We start from the raw sequence: 15862 nt of genomic DNA, 5'->3' as shown, positions 1-15862 counted from the left end.
AGTACTAATTTTATTTGACAGACACAGGCAACATTTCAGACTCCATAATCAACTCTGATCTTCAGCCAGCACAGCAGAGTGTTCCTTGTTCAGTGCTCCTGGCATAACACAGTACAGCATCCCACTCAGAATTGCAAGCACCTTTTTGATAAGTCTTGTCTGATAAGATAAGCACAGCTAGCAATGGAAAGTAGAATTAAAATCTAAAAATACAAGCTTTCAACGGGAAATAAACAAATCAATCACACTTAGGAAGAGAGACAGCATGAGCTGTACTAGTGTGTCTTGGACTATACACCCTCTCTGAGTACTCTACTGTGCTTTAATAAAAAGAGTATGTTACCCAATGCTAACATTTTTTTTTCAGCCCAAATACTCCACAATATACTGACAACTGAATAAATGCCCGGGACAATCTGCCCATTCATGACCACTGGAGTTCATCATTCCTACTTATTCTTCATCCTTTGCAGATGCAGTAATCCTTATGAATGCAGGCTTTCTTCAGATCGTAAAGAAAGGCAATAGGGCCATAATGAAAATCAATCCAAAGAAAATCCAAGCTTTCAGAGCATGCACTGAAGATTTGCTGATCTGTACAACGGTCAGCTAGAAAACATACACATTACAAACAAAACAGGAAAATGGTTGATATAGAGTAAAAACAGCTTATGAAGCACTGTATCATTTAAATGTTGTATTTCAAAAACCACATGCACTTCTGTACAAATAAAGTTTTTTCACGGTACCTTCCCTCCCAAATACACAGAAGGGCTACCTTTCCCCATTCCTTTTTATTTAGGGATCAGTAACTCACAGAAAGAAGGAATGACAAAATTAAAGAGAGGTTACAGATACGCTGAAACATTGTTGCAGGTATTGTGGAGATTTCTGCTGCTTCTGTACAAAAATATGTTCATGTCAGGTCCTGACAATGATGTGTTCTGAAGCTGCAGCAATTACAACAGTTCTTGAGAAAAGAAAAATTATTGCTGCAATGCCTATTCATGCCAAGGACCTCAAGAGAATTACTGCTTCGGTGAGCCTTTCCTCAGTAGGAGGCAAACCAGCTCAACAGTGCTTTTGCTAGAGCCCAACACAAAAAAAAAAATCCTCCCAAATTCTAAAAATAAATCACACAATTGCAAATGCAACCCAGAAAATGATTTTTTTTGTTTGTTTGTTTTTGCTTTTAACAAGCTGTATCAATTTAAGCACGAGGAATTGTTACGAAATATGAGCAGGTTAAGCAACAATAAATAGGAGATCAAATTGGATAACAGCTCCTTACAGTGAAGTGTTGCCTAGCTGTTAGACTCAGGTAGAGAGAACCAATTTGGGGATTGGAACTAATTATGGCATTCTATTTGCTGAGAAAGCAAATAGACTCTTCAGCCTACCATATTCTTCTGTAATAAATAGCTGTAATATTTCAAAAGGAACAACAGGACTCTGGGGATGAGCACAGCATTATCATTGCTACCACAGTGTTTCAGACTATGAGATCCAGATGGGTGCAGGGAAAGTGTCATATTTGTTATAATAGCAAAGCACTGACAAAAGGTGTGCTCAATTGCTCATGCTAAATGCTGACAGACTGAACTGCCAGATCATTGGGAAAACACTCAGTGTCAGGCTGCCAATTGTTTTTTTTTAACAACAATTAAAAAAAAAAAACTTGGCAGACAATATAATTACATATATAAATTCACATATCCATTTTCCTGCATAATGACTGGTCAATACTAAAGTATTTGCTTTGAGGACTGGATTTAGTTTTGATTACTCTCTGAGTAACAGATTTTATTTTCCAGCAGTCTAACTGGAAAACTTACCATTAAATTCTACTGAAAGTTAACAAGGTATGCCACAAACCTTCTGCCACAACAATAACTAAAAATTTGCACCAAATCAAATGGAAATAAAGGACTGAGAGGATCTTGTCACATGAATCATGCACACAATACCCAATATTAAGACACTTGTGGCAAACACCAAAACCCCACAAGGCAGGAAATCCCCCGTTAATTGTTTTACCAATACTCAGACACCCTTAAAAAAAATTAGTCACCTCTTTTTATAATTGTTGACTAGAAAAAAAGGGCCACAAGAAGTGACTCCACTCCTCTGTGCCAGGTTAAGAGTCAGCCACGGGAAAGGGCACTGCAGCAGCCCACACTCTCTAACTTGCACTTCTCCTGTAAGAGTCGTGGCAGCTGCCTGCTTTGCATGGCTGTTATAAAGAAACAAGTACAGATCTGTTATAGGCACAGGTAGATATGCAAAGTCAGATTGTGTTTAGCTGGGGCCCTGTATGATCATTACAAGATCACACAAAGAGCCTACACAGCATCAACTGCTTCAAAGTAAAGGTTCCGCTTTTCCTGGAACTGCAAAGACAACGCTGATGGAAATCACTGAGTAAGGACACAATCACAGCTCGTGATCTGATTCAGCAGTGAGTTTCCCAAGCAATCTTGAGCAAACCTTCCCTGTTGCACTTCAGACCTAGTATTATTTTCCATCTTGAAGAGGCAAAAATGGAAATTGAACAGTTTTACAGTTCTTGGATACTTGGTATTTCATGGAGCTGTAAATACACACACACACATTTTTATTTCCATCCCATATAAACAGGCAGTGATAAAAACTGGGTTCTAGCTTCAGGTTGATGAGCAGCATTAACCCAACTATTCCCCTACTCCCTGCTATCATACAATTCCTGTAGGTGTACCAAGCAAAGAGGAATAAAAGGGAGAAAAAAAAAAGCAGCAGTATAAACAGGTGACTGAAAACATTTTTAAGGGCTGAGCAATTTACTTGTGTTGGTTCAGAGATGGTGTAACTGAAATTGACTTCTGAAAACCTTTCTTATTATATACATCAACAACCCTAGTCACAGCCAGGACCACCCCCCCCCCCCCCTTTGTTATGTTCCTAAGAGAAAATGTTCTTTTTCAGGATTTCCTATTTATTATCTCAAAGATTTGAGGTTACTGGACTGTGACCCACAGACCAAGTAGAAAGGTCAAACAAATAGCAAAGGAATACAGCAAGGAAAACTAGACTAGTAAATCAGAATATTTTTCTTCTTTGCAGAAAGAAAACTTCTAGTTTTTCAGCCATTGATTTGCCACCCCCCCAAAAAAATTCATATCCCCACCCAGATATTTCCATTCTTCCATAGTCTACATCTCAATCCATTTCAATTGAAAATGTTTCAAGTGCAAATTCTGTTATGAGAACGGAAATATTTGGGAGGAAAATCTCAATAAGCCTGACTGAGTCCTCTGCCTTTATCTCTCTGCAGACACAGTCTAGCCAAGCATTTCTCCTTGGGGTACCAATTGCTGCAGGAATCTGCTCTGCAACTTCTTCTGGCCAGATTAGGTGACTTCTTCAGTACTGGCTGACCTCCTGCTCACTGAAGCTTACAGCAAGACTGCTTGGTTCTCAAGCCCATCAAATCCTAAGTCATAGATAAATTTTCCTGGCCTATACAACCAGGAAATCTGCAAATGTGACATCCCAGTAGCAACTCCTAGTCCAAGGAACTTGGTCAGTTCAAGTTACAGTATGAAAAAGAGCTCTGTTCCAGACATTACAGACATTTTAAAAATATGATGCTGTTTTAAAATTAACTTTGCTTAACTTTGAAGCCCGGCATTATGGAATGGACCTCTGGCAAACCACTGCTAACAAAAATAAGTAATGTCTTCCCAAACCTTTTTAACAGCTCTACAACACCTTCCTGGTTGCACCAGCCCACTGCCTCCAAACCTCGGAAAGCCCCTGTTTGAGCAGGAACTTCCCATAAATCTCTGGCTGTCAACAAGCAGCTGTTTCAAGCCTCTCAACCAGTAAGGCAAATACAATGTAACAGGAAAACCACCTACAGTAAGAGCAGTTAAATTTAGGAGTATACCTAACTATTAACTTGAGGTGTATCAGCTTTCCACCAGTCATATATTTATCTCAGAGTATGATTCACAAACCTTTCATAATCTCCACACAACATACACTCGGCTTATGTATCAGGACAATAGAAAGAAGAACCTATGTTTTAGTTGACAAGTTTTTCTGGAGTCAATAAAAAAATACCATATCCACATGTAAAATGGTATATATTTTCTATGCTAAGTCAAATGCAAAGAAATACTGTTTCTAATCAAGTGAAGCATCAGAAATCTGTCTCTGTGCTCAGACAGAGTATTACACAAGAACAGGCTATTCTGGAAAGTGAGCAATTCAGCTTTGAGGTGTGCATGCTGTGTGTGGGTGCACACATGGGTCAAATGTGATCTGTTCAAGGATCAAAAATGCCATGCACGTATTGCATCATTTAGATTCTGGCACCTTGACATAATTACAAAAGTTCCAATTATTGTTCTTATGCATTGCCCTTTTCTGCATTTAAGTGTTCTGAAGACCTTGGAAGCTTTAACTTACTGAAAGATTGGTTTCTTTACAAACTTGTTATAAATTTATTACTTAATATAAATGTTACAAAAAATTAACTCAAATTTCCTTGCTGACTGTTCAAGGAAAATTCTATAACAAAACCCTGGTGATAAATAGTCTCAATGATCCAAGTCTTCTTCTCAAAGCTGTGAAATTCATACATTGCTCATGAGTCAAACTTTAAGCCTTTTTTTCAAAGTATAAGAGCTAAAAACTAAGTCTTGCTCTTGACACAGTCTATTAGCAAGTTAAAGAATGTTAGTTTGATTCTTGTTATGATTAAACGGTTCTAAAGACAGTCGTATCTTTATCTTTCACTTTACTGAGGACAGCTGAGAACACAGAAACAAAGCAAGAGAGGGTCAGGGAAAAACATTTATTGTAACACAGACAGCAAAAGTTTAATCTGAACAAAATTCTCCTTGAGAACCAGAACAGCAAAGGAGCCAATGTTGAAATGAAAGCCTGGACTGTAGATGTGTAGAGAGACATAGGAATTCATGCCTTACTCATATGTTACCTAGAAATAACTCCCACAGCTTAAACAGCTTACAGGTGAAGACAAGGCACACATAGTTTCATTCAGGGGAATCAGTCCCAGTGATGAAGACTGTGGTAGCAGGAGGAAGATAAAAAATGACAAGCTATTTCAGCCATTTTGATTTTGAGCCAATCCTCATATTCCCATGAGGCAGGGGAGAGAGCAAAGGTTTTCAGTTTAGACTAGGGAAAAAAAGTAGGTCTGATGTATGGAGAGGAATCCAGGCTGTCAGCTTTAAATAAGCTATTGGATGCACCGTGGAGAGAAATGAAATAACAAGAAAAGAGTGTTAGAAGATTCCCACAAAAAAAAGCAAGCAGTCAGCATAATACAATTTCTAGGAGAGCTAAAATAGATGACAACAATAGTACCCACAGGAACCGTTGGAGAGCAAGGCTTATGTGTCGTCGTCATCATGTGAATGAAGAAAGAAGAGCAAAAGGAGGCTAAAAATTTTATAGACATCATGCTCCAAAAATTGTGGGAGTCTCAAATTTCTCTTAGAGCTGTGGTAAAGGTAGCACCTAATGCAGAAAAACAACTTCTGGCCTGGAAACAGAGAAGTAAAGACAACCTCTGGCTTTGGCTAGTAAGCTTAGCAAACCAAATGCTTCAGAGGTAGATTTTAGGGTTGTTGGTCTGGTTTTTGTTTCAAGGATATAACTATAAGTTTAAGCAGTACCTAGAAGACTGAGATCCTGATCCTTAGCCTTAGCTTTCACAGGCTAATGACAAAGTGATCATAAATGCAGGGCAGATTGTGCTTACACCTCCTGCCTCAACCTTTCAGTCTTTAGAAGAGGGGCTATATCATATGTACGAAAAAAAGAAAAACGTAAATTTTCCCCTATCCTGTAATTAGGGTCGACAAAACACTAACATCATAAGAACCTGGCACAATGAGATTAGATATTTGTGTTTGAAGTACAGAGAACAAAAAATAAATGTAACTGTCCCATCTTTTATACTTTGGAAGAGATCCCAAAACCATTAGGATCAAAAAATGAAAATGCTGAAATAAGTAGACTCAAGCATTTGCCAGCAAAAGCAATAAACCGTTTTTATGGCTCCCTGAGGAAATAGGGGACATAATCAAGAACTAAGTATCACCAAGATATCTATGTTGACATTTCTCTGTTTCATGCAGGCACATGTATAATCAGACTATGCTGCAATCATATTTTGTTACTGCAGCTTAACAAGCAGATCATCATTAGGAAATCACTCACTAACTATTCAGTCATGTAGTGCTGAGGAAAAGATTAATTTTATATCTATGTATCTCTGTAAAAGATAATCAGAAAGAGATTGTGTGTGTGTATACACATTGCTTTAACACAAATGAACGTGGTTGAAAGGAGGTTAAAAGTCTCTAGATATAAAAATCAGCTTCATAAACAAATTTTTGCCAAGTCAGACATACTGCTGTGCAGAGATCAAAAGCAATAAAGGTTAGCCTGAAACAATGCCCTGACACTCAGTTGCCTACATAAAAGTCTGTTCCAGCATTAAGGTTATTTCACACACACCAACACATCTTCAAAATACTCATCTTCTTCCAAGAAAGATTCACCATAACCCATGTCTGGTGGGAATATGTTCCCTGTAAGATCCTAGTATTGCAGATAGGTATGACAAAGCCACACACTTTATGCTGTACAGAGTAAAAAGATGACTCTCAAAGTATAAATCTTCAGGACAAACCAAACAAGAAGTGCCCATTTGAATTCTGTGAGCCAGGAGAGGATGCTACAGCTAACCGTGCCAGGCATGTCTGTGGAAGGTCACTTACAGTCAGCCTCCTCTTCTCTTAATATATTAGCATTACATAATAATCAACTAGAATATCAAAGATAACCCAGAGGAAACAATCAAGTGGCACTTCACCAACAGAAATAAGCCTTTACACCAGTTTTCTTCTTCCATATTATTCCCGTGCTTTCCAGACAGTGAAAAACTGCAGTGTAGCCAGTGATGTCAACTCCACTCGCTGCTCCAATTCTCCTGCGAGCACTCTTTCCTCCCAGCTAGCCAGGGAGCCCTCTGTGTTTGCCACTTGGAACTCTTCTAGGGAGCCTAACTTCTAATGGCTACTTTGAAAGCATCAATTACACAGCAAGGCTAAAAGCCAATTAAAATAAGTTGGTATTCACTCACTAAAAAGGCATTTTAAGAAGAACAGTCAAGTTTTCTCGTGGATAAGGAAAATCTTTTCAGGAGAAAGGCCATTGCACAATCAGTAAGTACAAGGAAGACTGTCACAAAGGAATGAAAAATAGGAAGCAGCAGTAAAACAACAGCAGAGAGGCATATGGAACTTAAAACGCAGGTCCCCTTTCACTACTGAAGGACTTGATAGGTAAGAAGTGTATGTCTGGGGGAAATAATTTCTTAGTGTGGAAGCAGATAGCACTCATTCTAATGGATTCTGAGTAAAAACCAAAAGATAGTCATATCCATGTGGGACACTTCCTATTTTTAAACTATCATCAGTTACAACATCTTTCTGTTAGTATCTCTTATTCAAAGCAATGGCAAAGGTTAACAGCAGTTTTCATATTTAATCCAGTTCCTGAATTAATGGAACAGCCTCTGAGCTTCAGAAGCAATAACTTCATTCTCAGTGTGTTGGCACCACTCATGGACATGGCGTGCCCTGCTGCAGAGCTGACAGAGGGAAGTCTCACACGTAGGTGACACCAAGCCACACAGGCAGCTTTCTCTTCACCTACCTGCTGATGGCAAGAGATGCAGGAGCACACAACCCACTTCCATAAACAGTCAGCACAATAAAGACTGTCATCTTATGCACAGACAAGTTAATTGCATTTAGGAATACATGTGTAGCGTGTTCCGTTGTTTCCATCCCTTTTTTTTTTGGTAAAGAATAGTCGCCCAATTTCATAATAAAAGAGAAAGTGAACATGCCAAACTTAAAAAAAATCTCCTCAATCCTAACTTATTTTTTTAGGTCTAAGTGAGAAGTGAAGAGAGCTATGAAGAGGTATGGCATTCTAAATAAGCAGACCACTTTATTCAAACATTTCCACAAATCCAGTACACCAAGACCCACAGCTTTGCTGTTCAAACTCCCCTCCTCCAAGGAGCTTACACGGTAACAGAGGAGGAACCAGTAATACACTCAAATACACTTAAAATATGCATCAGGTATTCTGGTGGCTTCAGCTGCCTTTAAAACCATCTACTTCAGATCTATTTCAATCAGGAAGAGGCATTCTGAAAAAAGCTACAAACAGAGAAAGTGGCAGCTGTGGAGAAGTGACCCAGGCTACAGCAAACCTGCATGTCCCACCAGGGAGGCATTAGGGACAGGACCCTCCTGTGGCAGCAGACCTACCCCACTGTGAGCCATCAAGGGTAGCAATGTAGCCAAGCTCACAGACACCCCTGGCAGCAGGGCTGCACCCACAGGAGCTCTGCCAGGAGAGGCTGTGATCTTTCTCCATGTATCACTCATACCTACATCTGCAATCAAGAGAAATGAGGAGCTTCCACCCAGCCTTTGAAAAGCAACATGGAATACCAAAGCCACAAAGAAAGCAAGGGAAAGCACACATCTCCTCGGGCTAAGAGCAGAGTTCATCTCCTCAACTTTAATTTAGAGGGAACCTTCAGCTCTTACCCCCCAGCGAAAGGAAAAATAAAAACCCAACAGTTTCTTCCACCATAGCTCTCAAGGCTGTTTAGGTACTTATAAAGAAAAGTGATTCGTCTGATTTCAGGACATGGAAAAAACCCGAAACCAACAGTTTCCCACAATTTTGCTTTTCTCCCTTCACACTCAGTTAATTGCAGGCTGAAGTGGTTTTTAATAGGGGAGAAAAAAGCAGTGCATTTTAGTTAAATTATCTATCTCTGGTAGACGGAAAAGATCTGAACTGCTGAGAATGACTGTGTATTCTCTACAACACTAGTAAAAAACCCTTCAACATAAATACTCTTCTAAAAAAATTGCTTGTATCACATTCTTTCATTGTAGACACCACTTAGTCTAAAGCAGGGCGAGAAAGGCTACATTCAGTATTTAACGGGGATAAAGCTTTAATCCTGAGTCACAGATAAGTACTCTGTGTTGGGGGAAAAAAAAAAAGTCTACAAGCTGGTATTTCTGGCTGTCAGCATGGAAACAACAGACTTGAGTTAGATACTGAGGCTTTCTCTTGAACACACGGGGATAGTTCAGCAGCCCAGTGCGGCTGGACTCACAGCATTCAGCATGTAAGCAAGGAGAGAGCATCCATGGCACACAAAACCTGTTTAAGGCCTAGAGAGGAACTACAAAATATTTTTACTTCTGGCCCCTAACAGGCCAAGATACATAGTTCTGGAGTGCAAACTGCATCCTCTAACTTTTTTTTTTTTCCTTTAATAATGGTGGAGCTGAGGTTCCTGCTTGAGATATCTGGTTTCTAAATCAGTTGAGGGTAAAGCTGCCGCCTCTGCCTAATGGAGATAAGGGCTGGTCAGATAGCAGCAGATGGGGGTGGAAAAAGCTCCCTACCAGAAGAGAGTTTCACCCAACTCTCTAAGATGTTTTGAACTACTCTGCAGAGCCAACTGCCAAGGGGAGCCCAACTTTCAGAAGGAAGGAGTGGGGGAAAGGGCTGCTATGCACCCACAAAGCAAGGTTGGGGGACTGAAGATATAAGAGGATCATAGCTAGCTGAACCATGATAATTTTCTGTCACAGGGAATCAAGTCTTCCCATCACTGCTTCCAGAGCTATCTTCCAGAGTGTGCTGCAGGAAACCACCCCAGCTTGGAGTCAAGGCCAATCCCTGCAGAAGGGAGAGTTTGGGTAAGTCAGAGGCAAGGCTTACATCTGCTTCCAGTTGTGCTGGGAGCACACAGAGCAGAAGTCCAGAGTTCTCTCCAGTCACTCTGTTAGTGAGCCCAGGGTACACCATACTTCATGAAACTGTTTTCACAGGTTGCACAGATACTCCTAAATGGCGCCCAGGACTGCCTGTACAGGTGACCCAGAAGCACTTCCTGCTCTGTGGATAATTGCTTCAGGTGAAGGCAATTTTAGTGTTTGGAATTGAGGAAGGTTTATTCTCACAGGAATGGAGAAAGGTTTGTTAAAGATACACTGCAAAGGAATACACGGCTATAACCACTTCTGTTCAGCACATTTATAAATTAAATTTCTGAAGGAACAGTATCTGAATTGTTCATTCTGCTTGAATCACCATTTACAGTTCATTACAGAAAATTTACAATGCAGTATTGTGAAATCCAGAGATAAGATTACACACTAGTTGCCACACAGATTTTTGTCAACACAGCCAAGGAAACTTGCACTATCACCTTTCTATGACCGTCTTTAAAACAAAGGCATACTTTACCAAACACAAAGGAGACAGGTGAGAACCCAGGCCTCTCTCCCATCAGCCTCTTGCCAAAAACATAGACCCCCAAAGACTAAGTAAAGAAGCACTGAGATGGGGACACCATCAGCACCTGACAGATAATTCTGGGCATCCTGTTGGACTTGATAGCTTTCATATGCTCCCTCACCATCTCCTTTTCTGTTTTCTCATCTGCACCAAGAGCAGAAGTTACTAGAGTGGCTGCAGATGCTTTGCATCTACAGAGCAGTTCAGTCGTTGTGTTCTTTCAGGGAGAATCATAGGCAGACCTGTTTAGAGACGTATTTCTATTGCAAAGTAGTAAAGAAAAACTGAAAGTTGTTTCAAAAGAAATTTTCTGAAGTGGACGAAGGAAAACCTCAAGCTCCGACAGGGCCCAGGCATGGGCAACATTAATCTCTCATGGAATCACCTCACTCTGACAACGAGCCTGTGCACCAGACATCAGGTTACCTCCCCTCAGCTCAGCACACTCCAGCCAACACCAGAGCACTCACATAGGAGCAGAAGGCAGGCAGGCGTGTGAGCTCTGCAGTATTACAGATCTGGCATCTGTTTGTGACAACTTTCTAATTCAGATGAGAATTGCAGTACATGCAGAGGAACACCTTCCCCCTTCAGCCTCTGTGTGGCTCCTACAATCACACAGCGCTGCAGAGCAGTACCAACTTGAACAGCCAGGTGTGTCACCAAAGGCTTCCTCATGCAAAAGAAATCCAAGATGCCATTTCTCTCTTCTTTGGCTTATGCCATGATCAGAGGATTCTGGTGCTGATTTGACAGAACTTCTCACGAAGATGAAGTTAATAGACTAATTTATCTTAATTAAACACACTAACCTCATGGAAACAAATGAACAAACTCCCCAAAACCACAGAAACAACAAAACCCTAACCCACAGAAACAAAGCAAGGAACCCAAAATCACTGCCCTGAGGACTAAAGATGAAATGTACTCCAAAGATAGTTCAGAAACACAAGCAATTATAAGCTATCCAACTACCCCTGCCTGAAGAGCAGATCTGAAATACATGCAGGTTAATAAAAGCTATACAGCATTTCTTATAAATTTCTCTCACAAGAAAAATTTATAATTTTTCCACTCAGCCACAGGTCATAAAGCAAGCCTACAGAAAAGATTTGTATTACAATTAAAATATACTGAGCAGCCAAAAAAATTGAGCAAGACTTTCTTTAAAAGCCTGTAATGAAGCGATTTAAAATAATATTCAGGAAGAACAAGCAGGTTGTCAGAGAAAGGATAATGTTCTCAAAACTGGGTGCTCATTTATGATCCTAAATCTAGTAATAGGAGGCTTATGTCAAAGTGGCTTATTAAAAACCAAGACTGACATTATTTTTCTGGCAGTAGAGATGAGTTAGGTCATCTCTAGCATGTGTAGATAGATAGTACAATTCTAACAGAGAGCACTGCAGCCAGATGAGCTAAAAATAGACCTTTTCTGTATCTACTCTGTAGATACAGAAACTAAGTCTGATACAGAGCATTCCAGAACAGATATAATGTTTTTGTCCTGAAGATTTACAGCTTCTCTCTCATTTGTGTTCCACAAGGGGCAACGGAAGCATTATATTCCTCCTCATATACTATTTTTCTTTCACTGTACCCACATCCAGTTTGCTTTTCCTTTTATCTGCAGCAGTAGCATGCGTGGCCTCCAGACATTCCAGAACAACCCCACACACAAGAAGGTACCTGGTAGGACTGACACCTGTGCTGATTCATGGTGGCCAGTTGCCTGAATTACCACTTATGAAAAGGGACAAAGTGGCAGTGATACCGCTGGATCTGCTGAGAAACATCTACTTATCCAGGTGGCTGCCTCCTAAGGAGCAGAGTACTAGGGGTCCAGCATCACTTCCCACCCTTAAATCCACCCTGAGCTGTCCAGGTGCATGGTCTTTGTCCTGTTGCTCCTACCACATGGTGATGCCTCTCGGCAGAGAACCAAGAGACCTGCAAAACAAAGTCACCGCCAAACCTCTTCAGGAAAAATGTGTCTCAGAACACTTTATCCTCCAACTCAGACCAACACTACGAGCAAGCAACATGATCATTATCACAAGCTGAAACACATGTGTCAGCAAAGTTTCAATTCCCTTATTTCTCTGTTGTGGATTGCTGTTTGCTCAGGTTGTGTTGGATTTTTTTTGCTCCATAATTGCTCCATAATGCCTTGCATTAGCAATATTAGCAATACTGTCGCTGGAGCAGCTGACATTGGGTAGTGCTTAACTTCCACAGAGTAACACTCTTGTCACAGTTTCAACACTACAATTAAATTCTGTTTAGCACTAAAAGATACTTGTGCTTTTAGAACTACAAACTCTTTCTTTGACATATTGGCCTATGATTTTGTGTTTAAGGCAGAGTGATCAAACATATGCACTTTAAATATATATGCAGCTTTTTTAAAAGTGCATTTCTCAGATAGCCAGTTATCAGCAAAATAGAAACCCATCTATCAGCTGTCTTTTAAACAACAAGGAAGGAAGAGGAGACTTAAGCCCAGTTATCAGAAGTATAACAGAAAGTTCCTACAGCACTTGCTGTTTTGTTCTTTTTGCTCTGTAGAAAGCCTGTGGAATGTTAAAGTGAAGCCAGGTCTCAGCAGAGCTTTACCAGCATGGAGGTTAACTACATTAGGTAGGAACTAAACTCACTAAACACGTTTCCTAGGGTGTTTGCCGTGAAAAGGCAAGAGTCCATTTGCTTGGGAGGGAGAACAGCATGTATTTTGATATAATAACGGGACTCATTTAGAAGGCAACTATACTGAGGAACAATCTATGAAAGCAAAATTATTAAAGTGAGGGCACATCTAGAACATGTAATAGTTTGAGCCAATTACTCTTTCTTTTGGATGCTGCCAGTGAGGCTGAAAGAGATACAGCATACTGCCTTTCCTAAGACAAAATTTCAGCATTTGCACATCAAATTGAGAACCTAACACCCCTTTCGCAGATCAGGAACTGAGTGTTAGAGCAAACTAATTTGAGTTTAATGAGAGGCAGAATCTCTTCAGCTGAACAATTTCTCATTTCCCACGCAGCTCATCAAAACACATACCCAAATGCCCTTGATGCCCTGACACTTGTACTGCATGCATTAGCACACCCACATGCACAAGATTTTCAGCATAAACTAAACCACTGAAATGATCATAAAACATCATAAATGAACTTTCCAAAGGTGACAACGGTAGTGTAATATCTAAACATCTTCAATACCATCTTACCCTGTTTCTTTTCCAATCAATACAGACAGTTAATCTACTGTCTCCTGGGCACTCTTCAGCTGCTAAGCATTATCATGCCAGTGCATAACTTACTTATATGCCCAGTTGTTTTTCATGCTGGTTTTCAGCAATGAGCAAACATGAAGTACACAGCAATGCAGCAAAGAGATCAGTGACTAAGAGCAAATTGGGATGGTTTAAGAGAAGCATCAGCAGAGGAAAATTCCACTGCTTTGCAAGCAATCACATAGCTCTCAAGAGCAGTAGTACTCATTGGGGAGGAAATGCTTCACTTTCCCCCTCCCCTCGAGTGCTGAATTTCTCATGTGTGGTTACCCTCAATATGTTTATCCCGACCAACATCGGGCAGGTGTTTCACACGGTTCAGCAGGAACAGATTCTGCTGGCGGAGAAGAAGTGCCCCTGGCACTTACGGCAGTAGCCAATCACCAGCAGACAAATAATTTTTCAAATGGATGGCTGCTCTTCACCACAACCCACTATGCTCCGTGTAGCAAACTGCACGCTGAATACAACCCTGGAGTTCCCCGTGGAGTGAGGGCTCTGCGTCCCCAGTTCAGGCTCACCTTCTGCCCTCTGCGCCAGGCACTGACAGCACCAGGAAGAGCAGACCAGCACCATTAACACTGTCCAGCAAAGCCCAGCTCCTCTGGACCATTAGCCCCACAAACGCAGGGGAGACACACAGTTTCTCCTGAGGGATTTACTTTCCCTTTACTCACATCCACCGAGAAGAGGGGCCTGGAGTGGGCGAAGTTCAATCAGTAGAGCCCTCCTTCCACCAGGAGGGCTCGGGACGAGCCGCGGACAGTGCCAGAGTGTCTGGTCAGCGTCACTGCGGTCAGTCGGGATCCGCAAACGCGGGCCGCCGGTGACAGCAGCGCGCCGACAGCCAGGGAGCAAACCCGGACGGAGGCTAAACACGCTCCTTTCCGCGTGCTGCGGCCACGGCACGGCGAGGGCAGCGCGATGGCGCTTTCCAAAGTCATCACTGCGATGACCTGCACGGCTCGGCGCTCCATGCTGCAGGAAGGACGGCCGGCCAGCTGCCTTTCTGCGGCGGCGAGGGTCACCGGAGCGCTGTCACCGGCAGCACGGCCACAGCAGCGGAGCGCACCTTCCCGCAGGACACCGCTCCGCTGCCGCACAGGAGGCTACGGACCGCGCGTCCCCTCTCAGTGTCCTTCTGTCCCCAACCCCAGAAAAGACGCCGGCGAGGGGAGGCGATCCAGGAGCACCTGCAAAGACGGTCGGGCTCTGCGGCGAGGGGCTCCCCCTGCCCGGGGCTTGGCCTACCCGGGCGCTGCCGCCCGCCAGCCGCAGCGGCTCGGCGCTCCCCCGGCGGCACGGAGGGGCGCGGCCGGTACCGGGCCCGCCGTCGCCCCCCGCCCCTCCCGGCACCTGCCGGGGCTGACACCGGGGGCTGAGGCGCGGGCGGTGCCGCGGCCCCGGCGGGACTCACCGTAGATCATGGCCAGGCCGGTCTCGTGGAGGAATCGGACGCGCCGGTGCTTGAAGAGCCAGATGGTGAGGATGGTGAGGGTGAGGAGCAGGATGAAGGTGAGCAGGCTCACGCTGTCCTGCCGGTGGCTCTCCTCCGCCTCCTTCTCGGTGGCGAGCTCCTCCATGGCGCTGCTGCTGCCGCCGCTCCGCTCCGCCGCTCGCAGCCCCCCGGCTGCCAGCAGGAGCAGCGGGAGCAGCGGGAGCCGGCGGCGCAGGGGCTCGGCCATGGCTGCGGGAGCCGGGATGCCGCGGCGCCCCGTCCCACACCCGCGGCGGCGGCCCACGGGCACTGCCCATAGCCCGCCCGCCCGGCCGGCGGGGGAGGGAGCGGGGGAGGGAAAGAAGGACGGCGGGAGGGAGCGGCCCCGGCGCACAGGAGCCCGCCCGCCGCCGCCTCCCCCGGCCCCTTAAAGGCGCAGCCCCGCCGGCGCTGCCTCGGCCGGGCAGCGAGTGCCGGTCCGCCGGGAGGACGCGGTGTCGCTGCTTTCCCCGTGCCCCGCTCGGTGGAGGTGTAGGGGTGGCTGAGATTTCTGGCTGCCCCCGCGGGGCTGGCTGTGCTCCGGGAGCTCCAGGTGGCGCGGGCAGAGGTGCGGTGCCGCTGCCGCTCTCCCTCCCCTTCCCCGCGGTGCGGAGCCAACCTGAGAGCGGCTCTTACACCGGGGCGGTATTGGGAATCATCAGCCC

The 15862-nt window shown here is 43.7% G+C and overlaps 1 protein-coding gene across 2 annotated transcripts in view; it reads right to left on the bottom strand.

Moving 5' to 3' along the window:
* Positions 1-15537, bottom strand: part of SLC9A7 (solute carrier family 9 member A7) — a 68246-nt gene extending 52709 nt beyond the window's left edge. For both annotated transcript variants that reach the window (XM_066176502.1, XM_066176503.1), the window contains exon 1: positions 15138-15537. In XM_066176502.1, coding sequence (XP_066032599.1) covers positions 15138-15405 — 268 coding nt within the window. In that variant the 5' untranslated portion in view covers positions 15406-15537. The remainder of the gene's footprint in view (positions 1-15137) is intronic.
* Between the last annotated feature and the right edge of the window lie 325 nt (positions 15538-15862).

The sequence above is a fragment of the Chamaea fasciata genome, unplaced genomic scaffold (genome assembly GCF_029207755.1).
Source record: "Chamaea fasciata isolate MVZ Bird 193981 ecotype frontalis unplaced genomic scaffold, bChaFas1.0.hap1 SCAF_2, whole genome shotgun sequence".
Lineage (NCBI taxonomy): Eukaryota > Metazoa > Chordata > Aves > Passeriformes > Sylviidae > Chamaea > Chamaea fasciata.
The sequence above is the reverse complement of the archived record's forward strand: the minus strand, read 5'-3'. Positions and strand labels throughout refer to the sequence as shown.